Source organism: Danio rerio, chromosome 23 (assembly GCF_052040795.2).
Source record: "Danio rerio strain M-AB ecotype USA chromosome 23, GRCz13ab, whole genome shotgun sequence".
In the NCBI taxonomy this organism is placed as follows: domain Eukaryota; kingdom Metazoa; phylum Chordata; class Actinopteri; order Cypriniformes; family Danionidae; genus Danio; species Danio rerio.
In genome coordinates this window covers 25,032,330-25,056,650 of record NC_141043.1, presented here as the reverse complement: position 1 = coordinate 25,056,650, position 24,321 = coordinate 25,032,330, and the positions used below count along the sequence as shown (strand labels likewise).

Sequence of the window (24,321 nt, the reverse complement as noted above, 5' to 3'; positions counted from 1 at the left end):
CTGTTTTCTTTTCCCTCTTAGCAGGTGGAGGTTGTTGTGGTGTAGGCACTATAATGGGTGGAGATGGTGTGTACACGGGCTGCCCAGGATAGTAGGGAGGTCCTGCTGCTGATAAAACATACAAGACAAATTCCGTATTAAAGTAAATGATGACAATTCTTGCTCTTTGAGTGAATTATTCCTCTAAGTATATAAAAATGACTTTTTTCCTATAAGTTTGAACCAATCACTCACACCTGACCTGTGCATGAAAACCCTGTAGATCTACAGTTTCTGCAGCCTGCCTGGCACTAAAACCCCTGACAATTTCTCTAAAATCACCTTTCTCATTCTGATGCTCTGCTTGAACGTTGACAGATTATCTTAACCACATCTACATGCTTAAATGAACAGGGTCTTAAATGAACATTGGCATGTGATTGGTTATAGGGTTGTGACAGCAATGTAATTTTCCCACTGCTTAACTGACGAGTGATAACACCGCTTATACCAGGATCACTAGGAAAAGGGTGCTTTTAAATAACTTGTAAGTTCAGTGTGCTATTTCACTTCTTTTACTTTCGAATTAGCGACAATTGAGCATCAACTGATATTATCAGCAACAACAAAACAGTACTACAAACTTTAAATGTTTTTATAAGCCTACCTTCTCTTACAGCCACCGCTGATTACTCTCTCTTGCCAAAGATGAGAGCTTCTTTCTCTGCCACTCTCTTGCTATTCTCAACATGGTGGTTTTACATGGGACGTGGTGGTCAATTTTTTTTCAATGGAATGAATATGGCAAGTGGTAAAATGCTATTGGTTTTTCACTGATTGACGAGGCTTAGCCACTCAATGACTACTAGTTTATAAGACAATGACTACTAGTTTACTAGTAGTCATCTGTAAGTGCTAGTTTACTTGCACTCAGGGCTTAAGTTGTGCCGGAACACGCCGGATCCAGCACCTCATTAGTAGTGCTTTTTTCTCTAATAGAACCAAATGGTTTTTAATACTATACAAAACCCTAAAATGACAGTGATGTTGGTGACATTGTAGACAAGTGTTCAAATCAACTTCACACCAGTAACATGATCAACATAACTACAATGTATCTGGAACGAATTCACAGCGCTTTACTTTTTCCACATTTTCAATGTAACAGCCTTATTCCAAAATAGATTAAATTAATTTATTTCCTCAAAATTCTACACACAATACCCCATGATGACAATGAGATTTTTTTTTTAAATTGTTGCAAATTTATAAAAAAAATTAAAAACCTGAAAATCACATGTATAGAAGCATTCACAGCCTTTGCTCAATACTTTGTTGATGCACCTTTGGCAGCATTTATAGCCTCAATTCTTTTTGAATATGATAGCAAGCTTGGCACACCTGTCTTTAGGAATTTGAAAAATTGCAGTACCTCTTAAGCTTTATTAGGTTGAATGTAAAACGATAGCGTACAACCATCTCCAGAGACATTCAACAGGATTTAGGTCTGGGCTGTGCCTGGAGCACTTAAGGACATTCACCGAGTTGTTGTGAAGCCACTCTAGCAATATTTTGGCGGTGTGCTTTGGGTCCTTGTCCTGCTGGAAGATGAACTGTCGCCCCAGTTTGAGGTCAAGAGCATTCTGTAGCATGTTTTCATTCAGCATGTCTGAACATTGCTGCATTCATCTTTCCCTCTATCCTGACTAGTCTTCCAGTCCCTGCTGCTAAAAAACAAACCCACAGCATGATGCTGCCACCACCATGCTTCACTGTAGGGATGGTATTAGCCTGGTGATGAGCGGTGCCTGGTTTTCCTCAAACATAACGCCAGGCATTCACTCCAAAGAGCTCAATTTTAGTCTCATCAGACAAGAGAATTTTGTTTCTTATGGTCTGAGAGTCCTTCAGATTCTTTTTCGTATATTCCAGGTGGGGAGTGGCTTCCGTCTGGCACTACAGTCCTGATTGGTGGATTGCTGCACAGATGGTTGTCCTTCTGTAAGGTTCTCCTCTCTCCACAGAAGAACACTTGAGCTTAGACAGAGTGACCATTGAGTTAATGATCACCTCCTTGACCAAGGCCCTTCTCCCCCTGATCACTCAGTTTAGATGGCTGGTCAGCTATAGGAAGAGTCCTGGTGGTTCCAAACATCTTCCAGTTGGAGGCCACTATGATGGAGGCCACTTTGCTCATTGGAACTTTCAGAGCAACAGAAATATTTCTGTAACCTTCCCCAGCCTTGTGCCTCAAGACTATCCTGTCTCAGAAGTCTACAGACAATTCCTTTGTCTTCATGCTTAGTTTATGATTGACAAGCACTGTCAGCCCTGGGACCTTATATAGACAGGTGTATACCTTTTCAAATCATGTCCAATCAACTGAATTTACCACAGGTGAACTCCAATTAAGCTGCTGAAACATCTCAAGAATGATCAGTGGAAACAGAATGTACCTGAGCTCAACTAGAGTGTTTTGGCAAATGTAAATACTTATGTACATGGGATTTTTCAGGTTTTTTATTTTTCAAAAATTTGCAACAATTTAAATTTTTAATTTTAAATTGTCATCAGGGGATATTGCGCATAGAATTTTGAGAAAATAAATAAAAAGTAATTCATTTTGCAATAAGGCTATAAAATTAAAAAATAAGTAAAAAGTGAAGCGCTATGAATACTTTCCGGATGCACCGTATTTCACCAAGTCTAAAAGGCTGATTAGATACTTGCAGTAACAAGCAGCTGAAAAGGTGTATATTGTTTCAAACAAACAAACAAACAAACAAACAAACGAGAAACAATGAGAGTGCTAAACTCACCATAAGGTGCAGGAAACTCCCCTGGACTGGCTGCAGCATAGAAGGTACTGGGTCCAGTGGGCTGGACAGGGTACTGTTGAGGAGGTCCCACATACTGTGGAGCACTGTGACGATACTAAAAAAAAAAAAAAAAAAAAAAAAAAAAAAATTCACAAAATTGACATATGTTAATATATTCAGCATTTCCTACAATATTTTTTATCTTTTACAGTAAGTCTTAGGCGTTTTATTCCAGCTAGAATAAAAACTGCTTATAATCTTTTAAAGTCAATTAAGGAACATTTAAGGTCAATATTATTAGAACCCCTAAGCAAGATGTTTTTTTTTTTAATTAATTTTTTTTTGTCTACAGTACAAACCATCAGTATACAAAGATTTGCCTATTACCCTAACTTCTAATTAACCTAGTTAAGCCTTTATGGCACTTTAAGCTGAATACTGGAATCTTGTAAAATATTATGTACTGTCATCATGGCAAAAATAAAAGGAATCAGTTATTAAAACTATTACGTTAAGAAACGCGTTTAAAAAAAATCTTCTTTCTATTAAATAGAGATTTGGGAAAAATACACAGGGGGGCTAATAATTCTGACTTCAACTATATCTATATATACAGTAAAAGCTAACATAAATACAATAAATTAACCAGACAATCTGAAGTCAAGTGTTTACACAAACAACAGAAACGAACACAGTCTAGCACATTAAAATAACCTGGTGTAAACACACAGTCTAGATATAGTACATGTAATGTGATTCCTGTCTACAATCTTGTAATGTCTGACCTGAGGGATGTAGTACTGCGCTGTCTGTGGGGAATGAAAGGGCATGTGAGCCATGGTCATCATGATGTGCTGATTGGGAGAATATACTGCTGCCGTGGGGGTCTGAGACGTGGGCCGAATGGGTGGGGTGTTGCTTGGAATGGTGGGCCGGGCCGTTTGCATCTGCGTCCTCTGGAAAAACTGTGATGTGAGAGAGAGGAGAGATCAGTTATGTGGCTCACCATAGGAAAGAATGGCATACTTACAAGTCTAATATTTCAGTAAACTAAGAATGCACCGGAAGTCGTCTACTGAACAGTAAACAACATTTTTTTTCTTTCTTCTATGTTTTTCTATATTTACTATGTAAACACATGCAAGAAACAAAGACAAGACACATAATCCTAAGTAACATGCAATTAAGGGTCGTTTTACCCCTCCTACTAAGACGAATTTTAATCAGAAGTGTGATCCCAAGTGGATAACATTCAGTATAGGTGTAAATGGGGCAAAACATGTTAATAACAGGTGGAACCATGGCCTAACAAAGCAAAGTTACTGATAAAGACTTAAGTTCAGTACAGTTCAACTTTGATCACAAAAGGCAAACTAAAACAGCCTATTATAATAAGGAAATTATTTACAATGAAGGTTCTATTTATAAATCTCACTAATAGACCTCTTGGCATACACATCTCAAACTTATCACTGTGTGCCAATGTCAAACAAAAAGTGAACGATTGTTTTACACTTAAACAAACGGATGATTGGTTATCCACTGAATTAGTGCATTGGTTTAAACGGTATGCGAGTCATAAAGTCCTGCGTTAAGTACACTAGAGCTAAATCATTATTGTATAAGACTAAAATGCTTTATTCTGCCATCTGGATGTACAATATTTAATTTTAACAAAGCTCATAGAAAGAAATACATGTTCTTAAACAGCTGGATGCACCCTACACTAACCTATTTGTTATTATTGTAATTCGGTTGCAAGATAAACAGTCAAAAAGTATTAATCATATGTGAATGTATTCACCAATGGCCATTTATGGCTCGTTTCCACTGACTAGTACAATACGGTAAGGGTCAGTACGGGTCACCTTTATCAGGCTTCCTCTACCAAGGGTACCCTTTCGGTGGGCGTGGTTTATGACAAAGTTAAAGTCGATGTCATGCTCGCTCGAATAAATGTCTACAGTAAAGCTGTACGGGTCGCTTACATATAATATGAGAAGCACTTCTCACAAAACAGATGCTTTATACACAAATACTTGTTTATAAATGTTTATTACTAACTTTTCTATGAACAGGATTTGATTATAACTGCAGATCAATGACAGTGAGAAATAGCCTACTGTAACGTATGCAATTATATTAAATAAATATATAAATGCAACATATATGAACACATACAGACCCTTACAGTCTACGATATATTTTTAATTACAGAAAAACTACACGCATCATTTAGTACTTTTTTGAGTTCAAAACCACACAATATAGCCCACAGTGAGCGCAAACCTCTCATCTATGTCTGTAATCTTCACCAGTACATGTAAGCTCTGTTTGAGAGTAATTTTGTTACTCCCTGTTCATAATAATCCAAAAGGCGAAGATAAACATGGCAGTTTGTTCATGATTCAGGTTGCTAAAACAATTTTGATACGGAGGTGTCGGGCTTTTCTTTTTTTTGTGCTTCACTCTCGCGCTTGTCCTTCTCTTTCTGAATGGATGAGATGACAGAGACACTTCATTAATCATGCAGACGTTATTATCATCAGCTCAAGAAGTTCGTTTTATCAAATATAGACGCGATCGCGAGCTCCCGGAAGAAAGCAAATACCGCTCGCACTTTTAGACGGTCTCGTAAAGCAACAACAGGACACGGCAGATTTTTCTTCTTGGCTTTGTTTCTGTTCATCAAGACGACGACAAGGTTTGTTTGAGCTTGGATCATCCATGGCTCGTTATTATATGCATATAGTATATCCATGTAATCTCTCGGCTGTGTATTAGAACATGGCGGATCCTTTGTTTACATTCTTTCTAGCTCCACGAGCTCATGATGTATCTCTGTAACCAATCAGCGTTCGGCTGCGCGTGTAACTTCACCTTTTGGTACCCTTTCTCGTTTTTGGTACCAAAAAAGTGGTACGGTATGGTATGGTTTGGTACGCTTATTGACAGTGGAGACGGCCATAAAAGAGTACCAAACCGAAATGTACCGTACCGTAGCACTCAGTGGAAACGGGCCATTACGGTCAAGATGACTTTTAGTTCTCAAATGAGCCTGTGGTATTAGTTTAATTGGTTGTTATTTTGAGAAAAACATACCTTGGAATGTCATAATTGACGAATCAGCTTTAAGTATTCCAGTAACCCTTTATTTCACAATGGCAACACTGTTACATCTTAGGAGAGACAATCACATGAGTGTGTTTGAATACAGTAATGGCTAGAAAATGTCAAAAATGACACATGTCCAGAATCTTCATCCAAATGAGACAAAAGCTGATCATCTAATTTCTGAGTCTCTAGCGCAGAAAGGCAAAAGATGTGTACACACCTTTACAACAAAGCTAAGGTCTGGTGAGCTAACCATAACTTCAAAGTACTTTCGCTTACATGTTCCACATTGTCACAGGGTTTTCGCACCTACTCCAGGGCCCCATCTGCATGTTCCAGATATTTGCAGACTTTGGTGCTCTAGGATATCAAGATTTTGTAGATAATGAAATTTAAAATTTCTGAAATTTATGGTTGGGTATCAGGGTATTTTTTGCGCTTTCCATAGTCACAACTTTTTCTGATTTGGGGCTATCTATAGACTAGGGCTGCACGATTCTGGCTAAAATAAGAGTTGCGATTTTTGTTGCCTTAAATCAAGATTTCGATTTTTTCAATTCTGTGGATAAAAGGTTAATATGAGTGGGCTGTTATTATTTTTATTTTTCAAACATATGGTAAAACAACAATAATAATTGTAATGATTAGCTCTACTGTTGGTTAAAATGCTAAACGACACAGGATATTGTTCATATTTCTGCCGTGCCACAGAGCGCCATTTGAATAGTTTCATTTTAAATAACATGCGAATGTGCCAGTCTGGTGCGCACCCTCCAACTGTTTTATGCACGCCGTATACGGTGAGCGACCTCCTTTAGACTAACAGACATTTTGTTGGGTTGGTGTTACCTGTAAAATGTTAGATATTGTTGCCCGGGGGGAAAAAAAGTTTAATTAAACAGGAGACATATTAATGTATGAAAAAATATTGTAAAGCTGTATTATACTTTTATTGTTTTGATGTTGGGAAATCAAAAACTAGGATACTGAAATAAAAACAAATTATCTATGTGAAAATGGTAATTAAATCTAAAAAGATGGGGGAAAACTATTTTAAAAGTTAAAAATAACCGACTGGTGAAGTTGAAAATAATAATTTATCTCTTTAAAAAAAAAAAAAAAAACCTGACCCACAATTGTGCATGCTTTCAAACTAAATTTGAAAAAACGAAACTAATTTTAACAGTACAGGGAATTGTGGTCTATCCATTTTATTTTCCTGACTTCTCAGTGCAGCATTCCATTATAAAGTTAACATTACAAGCCTAGAGATTATTTTAACATCACTCAGCTAAGCAGCTTATTTCAAAGCATAAATTGTCAGGACAAAGTGGGGCAGATCTATTCAGACAGGCTGACCTCTCCATCACGTACAGAGATAACGATGCTTTTAATGATAAGACTGAAAGCGGTTTAATCAAATGCTACTGTCTTGTTTTAGACAACAACAATCAATTTATGAAGTGATACTCTCAAAACAACACTGAAAGCTTAAAACAGTTTTAGCTCTCAAATACCTATTTAAACACTCCACAAAGTATCAACTTCAGGAGCTACAGAGGCACAAGTCAAAAGTAAAACTATTGCAACTATTTTTACATATTAAAAATAGTAAATTTTCACATATGCTGAGATTTATGTAGATATCCTTGGCCAAGTTAAAGGAAATTAAATGCCATTTCTTTAACTACTTTGACACTGATGATCTAAAATAGAAAAACATTAATAGAAAAAACTAAATAGAAAAACATTACAATCCTTTTGCGTTCTTAGAATATTTTGTTTGCTAGCATTAATTTAGTGATGGAAAAAGTGGGAGGGAAACCTATAATTCAGTAATTTGAGCATTAAGTTTTGTAAGGAAATAATCTTTTTGCAAGAGAATACAATGTGAATTTTTTTAAACATTCAAGTGTTTGTGGGCAATTTTTCTCAAGGGATCATTACAGTTTAAAATAACAAAAATGTTTCATGAGACAACATAATTATTTTGCCAAGTTTCTCAGTGGAATTCAATAATTTTGCTAGAGAACACGCTCTGCAAGTAAATGCTAAGTTTCATAGGGGAAGCTGTTTTATAAAAAATGATGTTGGGAAAAAGCAATAGATTTGTGAGAAAATACAAAAGAATATTTCCTGCAATTTCATATTTTTCCCCATAGATCATCTGTATGATTCTGTCTCTTTTATTCAATATTAAGTGGTGTCAAATTATTTATTTTTTAGTTGTTTACTACTGACGGAAATATACAATTATTTTTTGAAATGCATAAAAATGATGAATTCTGGAAAACACTGTCTCAATGGATAGTTTCGCACTGCGAGGCTTAAATCAGATTTATTTTCTCAAACTCATTTTTTTTTTTAAATGTCAGAATTCCAATGTGAACTGACCCGGATACGAAAAAAAAGAGCACCTACACACAATGTAAACTTTCTAATTATGTACACAATTTGAATACTGTATGGATGTAGAGAAATCAAAATAAATAAATTTGCCCTTTTTACAGAAAACATCCTCGTATTTTATGAACTACAAATGGTTGTTTTCTTAGTACTAACGCATATATCAAAGTGTGAAATGTAAATAAGTGTTGAAATGACAACAGTCAGCACTCAAGGGAATGCAGATTTGAATTTAGAAGCTGATTGCGTGACACACTGAACATTTTAATCACACCACTGTGTCCATTTGCTCCAAAGAACAGTCAAGACCGATCAGGGTTAATGAGCAGTCGTTGAGGAGCAAAATAAAAGACGCTGGTACATTCAAACAATATAAATGAGTGGTGATGGCAAAAAGGAAAAAAAAATGATGAAAGTATTTTGTCTAAACTGGACGTTTTGTTTTAGAAACAGCTTCTATTTTTTGCAGATGAACAACAGAAAACTTAATGACATGATCAACTCAGATACACCTCATGTACTTTATTCAGTGTTAAATGCTAACATTGCGAGTGTGAATGCCATTTAGACATTTCTGACCATACTACTGAAAGCAGCAGCAGATAACAGAGCTGTGAACCTACACTGGTCTCACGGTTCGGTGCGGTTACGCTTATCATGCCATCGATTCGGTTCAATTCGATATCACGGTGCATTAGGGTTGTAACGGTATGAATTTTTCACGGTATGATAATCGTCTAAAACAATACCACGGTTTGACGGTTTCGCGGTATACGGTATGTTACAAATGTTACAAAATAATAGAACAGTGAAGCAAATTTGACTTTTTCCAAATAATATATTTTTAGTCACTATAAACAACACCACTTACAATGAACAAATAAAAAAATAAGAAAATAATAAATAATGTGTCAAAGTCCAAATAAAGTCCAAATAAACATGGTGCAAATCCTCAGTAAAAAAATAGATATAAATATTTACTATACTATAAATAGTTACATAACGAAACTAGATTCAATATGGAACATCCTTAGGTTTTATGTGCCAGCATGGATATGGTTGTCTATCTGGATATGGTTGTCTGCAATGCAGACAAACAGCTGCATCTTCATTTGTGTCTTTTGAAAACAGCAAGAGCAGCAGTTCGTCTTTGCTGTGTCACTGTTTTGTCATGTTTCTGTGCTGCTGTGCATGCAAAAGTACTTAGTATGAGAATTATTTCATGAAAAACTTTTTTTTTTTTGCGTTTTATTTAGCCGCGCATAAATGTATGCCTATCTCTCATTCCGTGTTGTTCAAAAAGCTTGGTCCACAAACAAAAGCGAAACCTATGCTTATTGGTTGTGATATAGTTTGAACCAATCTGGGCATGGAGGAGGGACAATGCATCAATGTACCATGTCTGATTTGTCCGGAGACACAGTGAAGAGCGTTTCTTTGTCAAATCAGCGTTGTCAAATGTTGATGACGTAACCGCACTGATTCCGGAGCCTCTGAAAGTCCGCGAATGTTATGTGATACAGCACTGGAAAGCTGAGATTCTCTTCTTTATGCCAATCTTTGAATTGTATGAATCGGATCAGCGGATCAAAAGTTATAAAACATTTAAGAGCAATACTTATTTTTAGCCGCGGGCGGCTGTCTCGGTCTTTAAGGGTTAAAACCGTTGATATGCAATTGTTCATGGTATGATAATCGTGCACGTTCAAATCGTGGTAAACCGTCATACCGGTATATTGTTACAACCCTACGGTGCATTGACGGTGCTTTCCATTCACAGTTTTACATTTTCTTCACAGCAGAATTCTTGTATTTAAATGTATGAATATATTTATATTTATATACTATTTGTAATGCAATTTTGTCATTTAATACAAACAGTCAGATATATAAACTGTACCTTTAAACAACACAAGCATTTATAGCAATTATTATAAACAAATAAAAATGTCCCGCTCGCTTTCTGAACCTTGTCTAGCAAGTTCTCTTACAACCCTTTGATTGGTCAAACCCTAAACAAAACGACTGCGATTGGCTCTTGCGCGCTGCGCTCTTCACAGATGAGTGACACTGATAAGCGGCCGGCAGCAGCGGCGATCACAGCTGATCTATTATAGGCACGGTAGAGAAAACTCTGCAGGTATGCGCTCATGTCTGTATCTAGAAGTATCGCTGTAAAACAGCCGAGAGGAGAGGAAAAAAAGTTACGCTAGCAGGTCAAATGGGCCCACAGTGAGTGAGAGAGAGAGAGAGAGAGAGAGAGAGAGAGAGAGAAATTGAGTACTTTCATTCTCTCAATTGCAGTGAAATAGAGGCTTCTGCTGTAAGTGTCCTTGAAAGACTGATCCAGCAAACACACACGCAGTGAAATTGTGCACAATGTCTGCGTTTTTAAGTAGTTGGAGTGTTGTAAATACTCTCGCTCGCCTTCCTCACTATAGTTAGCTACGGTGACATATGAGATAAATGACGTCAGTACACAATAACCGGTTATGATTATTACTGAACCAATTGTCTGCTGAGCACAAAAGTGTCCACGTCTGCATCGCGGTGCACCGAAGAAACAATTAATTTTGACACCTCTAGCAGATAATTTACCTCAGATCTTGAAAATAAAATAAACCGTTTGAACTTGAACTTTGGAACTGTGAAATAATGTAAAGCAACACATATCAGTGATTCAGCATGTACATCTAATAAAGTTAAAGAGGTTTTATGAGTTAATTATATTTTAACGCCGCCATTTTGTGAATGAGTGCATATTCTGTGACTAGTCTATACAGCCAAATTGCTTATCACTGCAAATCTCGTTGCGTAGCGTATTGTTAGGACATGAGGTTACAATGTAACCTGCTCACCTAATGTTTACATTCGTAATATTTGCATTATTTGCTAATTAATAACCTCATGTGGAACTCCAACTGGAATATGCATCTCATTACAAAGGCTTCTACTGTCCACCGGACGTCACATTTTAGTCACGAACACCTGCTATGAGAGCCTATCTGACTGAATGAATGAAATATGCAGTTTTCCAACAAGGCAACCCAGGGTGCTGAAACATAATTTGCTAAAGTGACGTTGGGCGGGTTTAAAAGAACTTAAACAAAGACAGCCGTTTCGGCTCGTAGCGCACATTTTCAAAGCAGAATAACTGACTTCAGCATTGTTTTTCAGATAAACAAGAATGTTCACTTGGCATGTTTCTTACATATCTGCAAACATATTATGGTGTTCTTATGCTTTAGAAGAGTCAAAAACATGCATACAGCATTTTTAATGACATGTCACTGTCAGGATTGAAATTGGAATTAAGTCACATAAGGCCAAAAAAATTAATCGGATTTGGGCCAAATTTGCCTGCAGTGTGAATGAAGCCAATGCCTGCATTTTACCAGTAAATTTGTTTCAAAAGCATTACATCATCCTAGAGCAGTGAATCCACCCATTGACAACCAGTTCCAACAGGAATAAAGAAATGATCAACATGCAAACCTAACAAAACAAAACAATGCAGCAAGCACTTTTAAAAAGTCAATTAGGGCAACATCAAGAAATGAAGGATTTGGCTGTCTTTGTAGTGGTAAGCTGCAGTGCAGTTGACTGGGCAGGGAAACAGGAAGGTGACGTTGAGAGAGAAACAGAGGATTTCATGCCATGCATTTTCCTCAAGACTGCAAATTACCTGAATGGATCTGAATCCTCCCTTGAATATTGAAGCAGGAAAGAGAGAGAAGCTAATGGGATAATGCACTAATTGGTATGGAGGGATAGAGAGAGACTAACACACACACACACACACACACACACAGTTAAGGATAGTTGTGCAGTACAAAGCATGCAAAGAGCCTTTCCTTCAGGGAAAGCCATTTACAAAACAAGAGGGCACTATGCTCTACTTTTTAGGTAGCCAAGTGACATCATCTTTACGTTAAAGACAAGAAAAAGGACCTGAACCTGCCAAACCTCACAAACATTCACGATGAGCTAATAAAACAAGATGGAAGATAAATACAGGCTCAGACAAAAACAAGTTCTTGTGACAATATTTAAAGAGACAGAGGTTGGAGGCTCACTGTAGGTGGGATGAATCGCAGAATAATAATTTAGAGCAGGAAACACACAGATGAAGACTCTGTGTTTAAAAACATTTATGCAAGAAATTGAGAAATATACACATCATATAAAGCTGCTCTGTTTTATACAATGGTAATGTTCAAAGCTAATTTTTTTAAAAGGGTTTTACTTTTAATTTCCTCACACAAAGTTATCAAAAGAATTGGATTACAGTGTAAATTATGCATTAATTGATGCCTTAATATTGTATAATTAAATTATACCAATTCATCTTATTATTAGTAAAATGGTTGTTTTTGTAGCTTGAGAGCAGCATGAAGATACTCTAAATTACACTTTTGAGTTCTTATATGTACACAAATGTACACAAAAGTAGAACTATAAGTGAAATTTCTGTCATGAAACTATGTGTGCGCAGGCTGAAAGCTCACCTAATTTGCTCCTGCATCATTAACTAAATGGCTCAGGACATTGGTTGCTATCACCTCTAAAGCCAATGAGCTTGCTCCTCATCAGTTTAAATGCTCAGCGTCATTCTACGTATTTTCGGAGACCCTCCTCCACCCCAGCTCCACCTGTGTTTAGATCTACTACGGGTTACATATATTGTTTGTAGCAGCAGAATGTTATATTCTTAGACAGCATTTCTTTGTAAATAGTGGCAGTAGCAGGTATCGGTACTTGCTCTGCCATAATACTCAAAGCAGCAGCAGCATTGCATATCTGTACCGCCAAAAGCAAATACATCAACATTGCCATATACATATTCATTGCATGCTAAACCCTGAAAGTGTTCATGACAGAAATATAAATGAGAAACTTTGACACAATAAAATCTTTTCTTTTTTCCAAAAAAATAGTTTTAGTCTTCACAACTTATAAAATATAAAATGCCATATAAAATATATATTATCCCTGATTTCTTTATTTTTTTATTATTACTTTCCATTCTGTACTGGTAAGAATAATTACTACTTTCAGTTTTAAAAATCAGGGAAAAATTAATTAATGATAATTAGTTAGTGAAGTTACAGAGTGGAGATATACAAAGAATTAGCATTGCACATGCTTGCACTGTTAACAAAATTACTATCGTTAATTTTCATTGGCACACTATTTATTCATACAACTAGTCTTTTTGCAGTTTAATATAAACAAAGTTTTTAACGTGCTTTGAATGTGTTTGCAGTCTTTTTCACTTATTAATTTAAGTGTGTGAATTTAATTTAATTCATTTTTTAATGATTGGATTCTGCAATTCAATCATTTTACAATGTAAAAGATACCTTGATTAAAGGTCCTGTAATGTGCTTTAAAATTAGCATTTTTATTCAATGTTTGCCGTAATCTCAGCCGAAACATGAAGAGAGGGTGGGACATAGTGTAGCTCCTCCCCTTAAAAAACGTTGTTTTACGACAGCTCAGTAAATGTAAGTGGTTGAGCTCAAGTGCATCAAATGAAAAGCGAATGAGAAGCGTCTTGAAGCGGGTGAGGAAGGTCAGATACTATAAAGCATTTGACTGGTTATGAGGTGATGAGAAACTTCAGTGTGAGATGATGTGAATGAAACCATTGATCCTTTTGGGCGAAAGTGACGTACCACAAGTTTTACATCAGTTTTATATCTGCTAAATGTGAATTGTCATTGTTTTGGAGCACACTAGCGTATAGACATCTTAAAAACAAATAAAACTGATACTAACATCTAAAAAACTTTATTTTCATTTCATGGGGCCTTTAATGATGACTTATGGTATTGTTTTAATATTAATGTATACATTTTGAACTAAGTTTTTATTCATATTATTATTTTTATCATCATCAATATAGTTGTGTTTAGCAGCATGAACTTACTGTATATTACCCAGTAATTTAGACAATGTATACATAACTAAAACTATAGTTTAGAAAAAAAAACTTCAGAAATTCAGAACAAAACTTCTGAATTATTAATTCAAGATGTTTGTAATTGTTAATTTAAATTTCATTTTTAATGACTGGATTCTGCAATTCTTCTACTTTTCAATTTTGTTCTCTGCATCACAAAAGTCATGAAGCTTGAAATAATGTAGGCGTTTAAAAAATGTTGAGAGTTATATAGTTGTAACCTTTAGCCTAAATTCTCGCCCTTAATGTTACCTAGCCTTAAGATTCAGATACTGGAAATTTATTAACGTGGTGTTGATGATTTCAATAAGTTCCGGTCGGATGCTTCTAGTATTTCCCAGTTATACACAAACAAATCTGAACCAAGAGTGTTGCTGAACTGTGTGTTCCCAAATGTTTATTTTTGAATGTGTGTTTGTTTGTGTCTGGTGTGTGGAAACCACTCCAAAAGCCAGACAGGGTGATCCCTGAATGTAGTAGATCACAGTCAACGGACCACAACAGACAAGATCTACACTCTACAACTGGCTATAATTCTGAACTAAAAGGATTCCTTCCTGTGAGCTATGGCCTAACCTCACAGTAGAGATACACAATCTTTAAATCACCAAGCACACTACAAGACTTTGATGTTTTAGGGGAACAGTTCATCCGCATTTACTCATTCTCATGTCGTTACAAATCAGTACGACTTACTGTCTTCTATGACAGATCGCTGCATCTGTTTGGCTGTTTTTAGCAAAATCATTTGGCAGAATCGATGACAAATTGTAGGATTCAGCAAAAAGTCAGAGAGAATGATCATGACGGATCATTGTTTTTATGATTAATTATTGGTGTCACTTATGAGACAAGTAAGTGATTCACTAAAGGGGCAGTGCACAAAAAATATATACTTTTGTCATTTAAATCAGCTAAAATACAGTCTTGAAGAGAGCTGGAGTGCAAAAACACTGGAACACTAAAGAAGAAAACAAAAAACACTGCGCCAAAAAACTTTGTGTTACACTGAAGAAAGTCTTACAGGTTTTGAACAACATGAGGGAGAATAAATTATGATCGTTTTTGTTTTTAGGGTAAACTATCTTTTTAAGGGTGTGCAGGCTAAATGTAGTCTTGTGATGTTTGCAAATACACTCACAAGTTCCTGAACATTTTTATAAGGACCATGACAAGGCTACTGGCCAAATGTTGGCATTCACACACACTCATTCACAAGTCTGAAATACTGTTTTTAAATTAATTTGTGCATAACATTCTCCCATGTGTCAATTTAAATGAATCTATTTTTCGATTATTATTCCTCTCTTTTAACTGAGACAGGCTACAGGTGTGTGTTTTGTCTGATGTTAAAGCTGCCATCTGATATTCATTTGACAATTTAATTTCATGGTCAAAATAAAATGAAAGGTAAAAACTTACATAAAACGGCTCAAACTGTCATCTGTGGCCTTAAGCATTTGTGTAGCTTATGCATTTGCACTTGTATATCTGACGGGTCATAGCCGACAACACATGCCCTCTCGAGTTTATTTTTTTTAATAGTGGGAGTAAAATATACACGTGGTTTCAACAATCAGATGCATTTGGGTTAGTACCAGATTCATCTGGAATGCGTTTCAACATCTTGAAGTGGTCTGAGAGATGTGAATTATATCAGTCTCGAAAGCATTTTAGAGAGAATTTAGACCTGCCTTTTCCACAGTCGAATAGCTATCTGATCAAAAAAAAGCTTGAGGTGACCAGGTGTAAACAGCCATAATGAGATCAGATAGGAGGTCTGTTTTGTCAGCAATTACATATGAAGGTGTTAGGCTACTTTTTCCTCAAAGAGGAATTGTCAGGGGGACCTCTAGGCACTTAGTGAGGACCTAAACTATTTAAAGAATAATATTTTAAAAGTTCTTCAAATGTTATATGGTAAACGTTTAAAGTTCACAAATGAAAATTGTATAATTACTATCCATCCCTCAATACGTTTTTAACTGCTTATCCAGGACTGGCTGATATGGCAGCAGTCTCAGCAGGGAACCAGACTTCCCTCTCCCTAGACATATCCTTCAGCTCCACCAGGGGGATCCCAATGTGTTCCCAGATAAGCAGAGACATAGTCCTTACAGCTATCCATGGTCCTCCCTGAGGCCTTCTCTCGGTGGGACATGTTGGAACACCTCTCCAGGTAGGCATTTAGGAGGTATCCAAAAAACAAATATGAAGGAGCAGTGGCTTTAGTCTGAGCATCTACCAGGTAACAAAGCTTCTCACACAATCTCTTAGGGTGGAAAAGAGTCTCATAATTGGGCTCTTGTGTACAATATCTTGTCCTTTCGGTCATGAGCCTCGGGTCATAGGTAAGAGTAAAAACATAAACTGACTGAGTAGTAAATGGATTGCATCAATCCGTCTGTCAATCTCATGTTCAATCATCCCATCACACACGAACAAAACAGAAAGTTTGTAGTTTCAAAAATGTTCATTTTAAAATGGCATATATTCTGTTCACAAAAGTTTAGGTCCTCTTTTTGAGTCTACATGGTCATGGCCACTAAAGGTCCCACCCTGCTTTACTGTGGTAGCCAGTAGCTATACCTGTTGTAATCATGATATTCATACACAGAAAGTAATGTATATACATCCTAACTCAGAATCTAGTTACCTTTAAAGTAAGCCAAGTTCAAAATACTGTCAAATGTGCATTGTAACAGACATAGCATGTTTTATACTAAATCAGATGCTTTTGGCACAGCTCTCATAGTTTAGTCTAGAGTCTGAGCTATCATTGTAATCTTAAAACAGGATTAAATTGAATTATTTAAATAGCAAAGCATTTGTAAGTAATATAGCTGAAATAGGAAAAATGCTAATAATTGTGTTTTGTTTTGCTTGTGGCCTTAAATTGTGATAAAGTTGGTGAGCTCGCCCTGTTTAAAAAGTTAGTCTGGATCCCAGGGGTCTGTTTTTCGTACATGGATTACTCAATTAGCTGGATTTGGTTCGATCCAGGATCGTTTCATTTTTCAAAACTCATCCAAGAGTTGTTGTCATAGCAACAGATCTGGTAGCTCAAACCAGCTAGGGAGTAGGGCTGTGCTATTTGGGGAAAATATTTAACTGTGATTTTTTTTGACAGATATAGCGATTTCAATTTGATTTGTGTTTTAATTTTGTAGTCACACTTCAGCTCAATAATCTGTATTGTAGTTTCTTACTGATAAAATGCAACGAGTGTTAGTTAAAAAAAGAAGCTAAAAATATATTAACTTACTTAAACATTTAATTTTATTTTTAAATATTTAAAAATGAAACACTCAATTTTCTCCAAAGCAAACAGCAAATACAAATTAAATGACCTTACCTTTCTGTAAACAATTTAAACTTAATCTAGGGAGATAGAGTAGCTTTTTAAAAAATAATAGTTATAAAAATACAGAACACTCAGCAAACTAACATGGCTGAAACAACTCTGCCATTGTACTTTGCTGTTGCTTGCTACTAGAGTTAGTAGCAATACTTTCAGTTGACTTCAGCAAGACACTCCTCCCTCAATTGGCTAGTAAGACTATCACACACAGTCAGTCACGCATTTGCTCTGGGCATGGTGAAATTAAATACAAATATATTACATATCGCAGCCTCTTGCGATTAGATAATCGCAACGTTTCAAATCGCTATTACGATTCAATTTTGATTAACCGCACAGCCCTATTAGGTAGCAGTAGCTTTTTCATACAAACATGATTAGATTGGGTCTTTTGAAGCAAAGATGGTTCTGAAAGTATGCACCAAATGCTGAAATTTTTTTACAGTAGTAATAGATTATGTACATCGGGGAAAATAGTCAAATAGTTTTAAAAAATGTTACTTATAATAGCTTTAAAAAATTATGAATAAAACTTATGCAGGCAACGCTGTTACTTGGTAGGTAGTGCTGTTGCCTTACAGCAAGAAGGTTGCTGGTTCGAGCCTCAGCTGGATCAGTTGACGTTTCTGTGTGGAGTGTGCATGTTCTCCCCGCATTGGCGTGGGTTTCCTCAGGGTGCTCTGGTTTCCCCCATAAGTCCAAAGACATGCGGTATAGGTGAATTGGGTGGGCTAAATTGTCCATAATGTAAGTTTGTGAGTGAGTGTGTATGGATGTTTCCCAGAAATAGGTTGCAGCTGGAAGGGCATCCTCTGCATAAAAACATATGCTGGATAAGTTGGCGGTTTATTCCGCTATGGCGACCCCAGATTAATAAAGGGATTAAGCCAAAAAGTAAATGAATGAATGAAATTTATGCAATCTACACTACAAAATAATTCATGCAATCACGCACATGTTTTGACAGCTAGTATGGCGATGATTTGCATCGCAAAAATTGCAGACACCTACACCTACACCTACTAAATAAAACAAACTGCCTTTTTGATGCACATTTATTAAGAAACTTGAATAGGCCTACTATAATAAAGAAAATCCGCTCTTAAAGTAAAACTAAATCAATTGCTACTCGACACATGAAACTGTAAATCATGTTTACAACAAAGAAGCCTACAACAAATGTGGAAAGTTATTGCGTATTATGCTTTAACAGTTTTTATTATGAATTGATGTAATTGAATATTAATCAGATGATGTCATTACGCTGCTAGATCATTCCTTCACAACATACGCAGCGATCTCAGATCAGTCCATCCAGACATTTTAATCTGATTCGCGAACTTGTTTGAAGAACCAAATTAGCAAGAGATCAGTTATTAAGATCAAATGATCCAGGATCTGCCAAATCATTTAAGCAAAGTACGAAGAAAGGACCCTAGGTAAGTGTTCTAAATATATTATCATTATAAAATAGTTTATAATAGTTTATATAATGGTTTATAAAAGTTTTCTTGCAGCTTGCCATGTAGCCTATTTTTCATATCACAACACAAAATAATTATGTTCATTTCACTTCATTTCAAAGGGGGATTTGCAACATTTGGAACCACTGCCATGGCATACTTTACTGGGGCCTCACTCTCATGGGGCCCATGAAAGCCTTTCCAGTACATTACTCCTAAATATATTGGAGCTGTAAACAATCCAAACCATCACAACGAACAGAATCAATGTGTTGCATTAGTCTAAAAAAAAACATACTAAAGCTTATGAGGTGTGAGAGAGGAAGCCATGCATTTGCGTACATTACCTGGTGATGGGTAGGACGAGGCCCAGGGGCAAACTGATTGAAGGCAAAGAGTGGCATGGCAGAAGGAGAGAATCAGAGAGAAAGAAAGTAGTAAGAATGATCACCACCAAACACATAAACCACAAGCTGTACATGGCATATGCAGCGCACCTCCTGAGAGGAAGTAATGACGCAAGGCATGTTATATGAACCATATAGACACAGCAGCACCAACTGATCACCACAAACCACACCGTAAACAACAGCATAGCACATGGCAGAAAGGATGCATTTCTATAAAGATCGGACGCTGTAGAATTATGAATCATATGCACTTACCGGGCGGCTCTGAGGCTGTGCGTTCATTGGCTGGGTTGGTGGAGAGTATACCAGAGGGGTCGTGCCGGCATTCTGTCCCGTTGTGTACGGAGACTGTAGAGTCACAGGGTCCCAGAGAGGTCGAGGAGGAGCGACCACCGGCGGAGAAGAAGACACAGTTGTTAGGATGGATGCGAGTTTTACGGTCTCTGATAAAAATCCCTACAACTGAGTGAGTGTGCTGCGTGAGTGTGGGTGACAGAGTGAGTGTGTCCACTCCCTGCCGCTGCAAACACTGCGGTCTGCTGACACTGACAAATCTGCCATCTCCTCAACGCTGCCTTCAAGCCAGAGAAAGAGAGAGAGAAATAGAGGCGTAGTCTTGAGCAGACGTGAGTGGGCACAATCGTAGCATTTGTGTGCCATTGAGTTCAGGCAATTTTGAACTGTACAGGATGGCGGAGCAGAGCAGAATTTTGGGAACCTTCTTTTGTTAAAGCAGCTTAAGGTTTTATTTGTCATAAATTTATTTTGCTGACAGTTTATCTTGTTAAAGAGTAGATTCATAATGGCTTGTGTGTTGTGGACCAAGTGCTCTTGCATCTAAAATGTTAATGTTTTGCTGAAGGGACTGAAAGATTGGTCAGTCTTGTATTGTTTTGTGGACTTCGAAGGTTTCGAATATTGTCTCCTAGTTTTTTTGGGGTTTTTTTTTTTATACAAATCAAAACCATTCAAAAAATTAAATGCATCATAATATACACATCAAATCGCCTAATTTCTAAAAGTGACACAGAAAAGCTCATTAAAGACAGACTGGTTTCTGATTTCTAAACTGCTCCTAAATTCCAAACAGGCCTTCTCTGCTCTGATTGGTCAGATTGGCCAGTCTATTGATCAACTTCTTACAGTGATTGCATGAAACAAAATCTGAATTTCAGTTCTGGAGGCTTCCTCAAACCAAAGGGGTAAAGAATGGTGTCAGTTTAAACATATTAATTCAAGCCAAAGCCAGAGAGAGAGAGAGGGGGAGAGATTTTTATTTATTTATTGCCATATCAGCTTCTCTGGCTATTTCATGGCAAAACAAGATCAAATTGTATAAATCTCATTTTTCTATAATAATAAAAAATATATCAATAAAAATACATCAACAGCTTTAAACAGGGTTTCTGTGGGATTCTTTTAGTTAAATTTAAGACTTTTAAAGACCCTTTTAAGACTATTAAGGTTGATTTTTTTTCTAAGATTAAAGGATTTTTCTAATGGCCTAGTTTCTTCTGTGTGTAGTTTTTCATTAATAAAAGATCTTGTTATGGGATGCATTGCTTTGGTTTTCTTTCCCTGATAAGGGAATTTAATTGGGAGAATTTGCTGTAAAACAGCCGTTTCAAATTGTATCTCATTGCAATAAAAGTACTTGAATATAAATATAAAGTTTTAAAATGGATTATTGGTAATTGAAAGTTGGCCTGATTGGGTAGCTTTAAATGCACATAGGAAAACTAAGACTAGTTTAAAATGATCTAAGACCTACAAGACAATATTTCAGAGAATTTAAGACTTCTTAAGGCCTACATTTTTAAAATTTAAGACTCCCGCGGACACCATGAATAAATAATATATAAGATATAATACATAAATAATAATAATAATAATAATATTAATAATATATAACATAAAAATCTAAAACAGTTGAAGGCTTTTTACATTTTTTATTTCACAATTTTGTAAAGGTTTCACATTTAAAAATATTTCATTTGAAGTCTCTGTAGATAAAAATCTTTGTCTGATAACATTAAAAATAGGGCATTCCAAAAGTGTACGTTTGCAAAGCCAGATGATCAACCTAAACATCCACAGCAAGCACAACTTAAGCAGACCATTTCTCAATGGCATGTTTCAAGTAAAAATCATACTTGATTCATCCGAATGCACTGGAAACTAATTTCCCCCTTTAATTTCTAAAAAGAGCCACCTCAGCAGCAGAGTCAATCATGCATGAATAACTGACCAAGTTTGCTTGCGTGCAGGCAAAACAATCTACATTTTTTCAATTATTCATAGCTTCTCATGAAAACGTTAATTATATTATTATCAATTAGAATCGTTTTTAAAACTAAGCTTCTGAAAGCATAGCCACTTCAAAATACCCCCCCCCCCCCCCCCCCCAATAAGAACGCTTTCCTATATTCCCCCATTTGAGTACTGCATACTGTAACTCTAAAAATCTCTGCCACCCACTTATTCGATACCCACTAGTTACGGAACCTATTAAAAGTAGTGATCTATGAATCAGTTAGCCTCAAACAGACAGCAGCCTAAAGCTCTATTCACCAGACATCCACAAACCTCCCCGATTCTTCATCTGCATTCACATGTACATGTTATGATTAAGGAAAGGGTACATGGGTAATTAAGGTTTAGCCATTGGTGCACTCTTAACCTATTAATAGGCGGTCGTGCTGGCAGTGGAGTGGGAATGTGAGCATTGGTTTCAGACAGATAACAAGCCTGAGAACAGCTGAGTCACCCTGACAGACTTTCTATTCCTGAGGCAGAATCACCACGTGCATGTGTGTGTGTGTGTGTGTCTGTTTGCATGACAACGCACGAGTTTGGTGGACCTACAGAGACTGGTAATAGGTGTACCTATAATATAACACACAAACACATCCCTGTAGTTTAATTATAATTGAGAACATGAGGTATACCTACATAAGATGTCTCTATCAAATATTAACAATACAGTTCACTGTAAAGCACTTCACAGCAGGAAGTCTGCATGTCTACATGTCAAACATCTTATTAATTTGCCAGTTGTATTCAATGACTGTAGTAAGATGAACTTTGTTTGACAACTTGCACAGCAGGTTCCTTAAATATGATATACATTTACGGTTTTATCAGCTTCTTGGTGTAATCTTTGAGATCAAATCCGCATTAGCTCAAGAAAACGAGCTAGGTTTTACTTCATGTCAGTATTATTAGAGTATTAGAAGTGCGGTGATTTACCACAGAAATCAATGGTTTATATTGCATCATAGGAAATGTTTATCTGCATTGGGTTATCCGATATCCCTTCCTCCTGACCTCTAAAGATTTTCTATCTGTGTGTAATGCATCTGTGAGAAACAAGACAATCAATAAGTGATGCACTGATTAATGGTGACAAGAAATAGGGCTGGGCAATATAGCTATTTTTCCCAGCATTTTAAGCTTTTTGACATTATTTATAATACGTCACAATATTTATGTATTAGATTAGGGTTGACACCATACGTTTTGACAAAATTAGTTATTCATTTTTATTCTAAATTAATAATGATTAAATTGATGAAGTAAATAATTAAATCAGAATAATGAAAGAATGTTTTTCATACTAAATGAACAAAATTGAATTAGTTATATAATCACTTATATGTTGCTGATAGTATACATTGCTAATATAACAAAACACTGTAATAAGAATGAAATGAATCAGAGTTTAGAATCTTTCATTGATGTAGAAATTAAGAGTCCGAACTGAATCAGAAATCTAGCAAACTAGCTCAACCCTGACATTTATCAACTACAGGACAAAGGTGCAGCATTAAAACTACGACTGGAGGGTTAAAGTAAAAATGATGTATAATGATTTCTCAATTATTAATGATTTCTTTTACAATGTATTTATGAAATCATGGATTTGGAGAAACAGAAATGTTTCATTATTTTTTTATTTTATAGCAAGTACAGAGATCAGATGCGGCTGCAAATTGGCCTCAGAAGAATAAATGAGCCAAGCCTTTAACAAAGCGGGCTCACGTGACACGTGAAAAGGTAAAGTAATTGGGAAAAAAAATTGTCCAGGAAAATATACTTTTCGATTAATGGCCTAGCCCTAATAGGTAATAGCTAAGTGACGTTGAGAAAATTATTAGAGAATTTTAATTGTTCAGTTTAAAGTTTCTATACATTAAAACATGCAGACAATGGTTTATTAACTGCTGTTTACTCAATGTTGTATTTTTTGTTATGTTTCTTTTTTCATAGAAAAGAAGCAAGAAGCACATTTACATTTATCTAAACATCCTTCATAGCAGTCTAGACAGCTTGTGGTTGTTTATTTTAACGTATATCATTGCAAAGATCCTTTCAACTTTTTTTTTAAAATCTAAAGCAAAAAGCTAAATAAACTTCACTAAGATTACTAAAAAAATCATGTTTAATCTCTCTTACATTACTTGTGAAAATAAAATCGTTAATATCTTTCTTAAATTCTTCAATCTTTAAATTTATATATTTTTTTTATTTCTTAAATACTGAATATATTGCCCAACCCTAGCAGACATACAGGTAGACTGAGACAGATTTTCAGTTGCACTCACCCCTCCTCCTGGCTCCCAGCCTTTAGGATGACCATAGAGATGCGCAGTGGATACTGTTGAAACTGATACCTGAGATAGTCCAGGGGAAGAGGCATGACCCGGCGGGGTAGCCGCTAGGTTAGGGTGTCCCTTGTTGATTTCATGTGCAGTAAATGGGGGGCCAGGGGGTCTCTGTACCTGAGAAAACAGTTTCAGAAAAC

At 36.2% G+C, this 24,321-nt stretch overlaps 1 protein-coding gene across 34 annotated transcripts in view; it reads right to left on the bottom strand.

Moving 5' to 3' along the window:
* Positions 1–24,321, bottom strand: part of eif4g3b (eukaryotic translation initiation factor 4 gamma, 3b) — an 80,764-nt gene that overhangs the window by 38,867 nt on the left and 17,576 nt on the right. For 8 of the 34 annotated variants that reach the window (XR_015523489.1, XR_015523490.1, XM_087307000.1 and 5 more), the window contains exons 3-8: positions 24,122–24,298; positions 19,773–19,865; positions 19,455–19,487; positions 3,584–3,763; positions 2,799–2,913; positions 2–105 (exon numbers count right to left, since the gene is read on the bottom strand). Coding sequence is in view for 31 of the 34 variants with exons in the window: in XM_087307000.1 (XP_087163126.1) it covers positions 2–105; positions 2,799–2,913; positions 3,584–3,763; positions 19,455–19,487; positions 19,773–19,865; positions 24,122–24,298 (702 nt within the window). In the remaining 3 variants the exon portion in view is untranslated. Of the gene's footprint in view, position 1; positions 109–2,798; positions 2,914–3,583; positions 3,764–12,003; positions 12,025–19,454; positions 19,488–19,772; positions 19,866–24,121; positions 24,299–24,321 lie in introns of all 34 variants that reach the window. The other 26 variants (XR_015523488.1, XM_087306999.1, XM_087307010.1 and 23 more) reach the window with 5 other exon arrangements.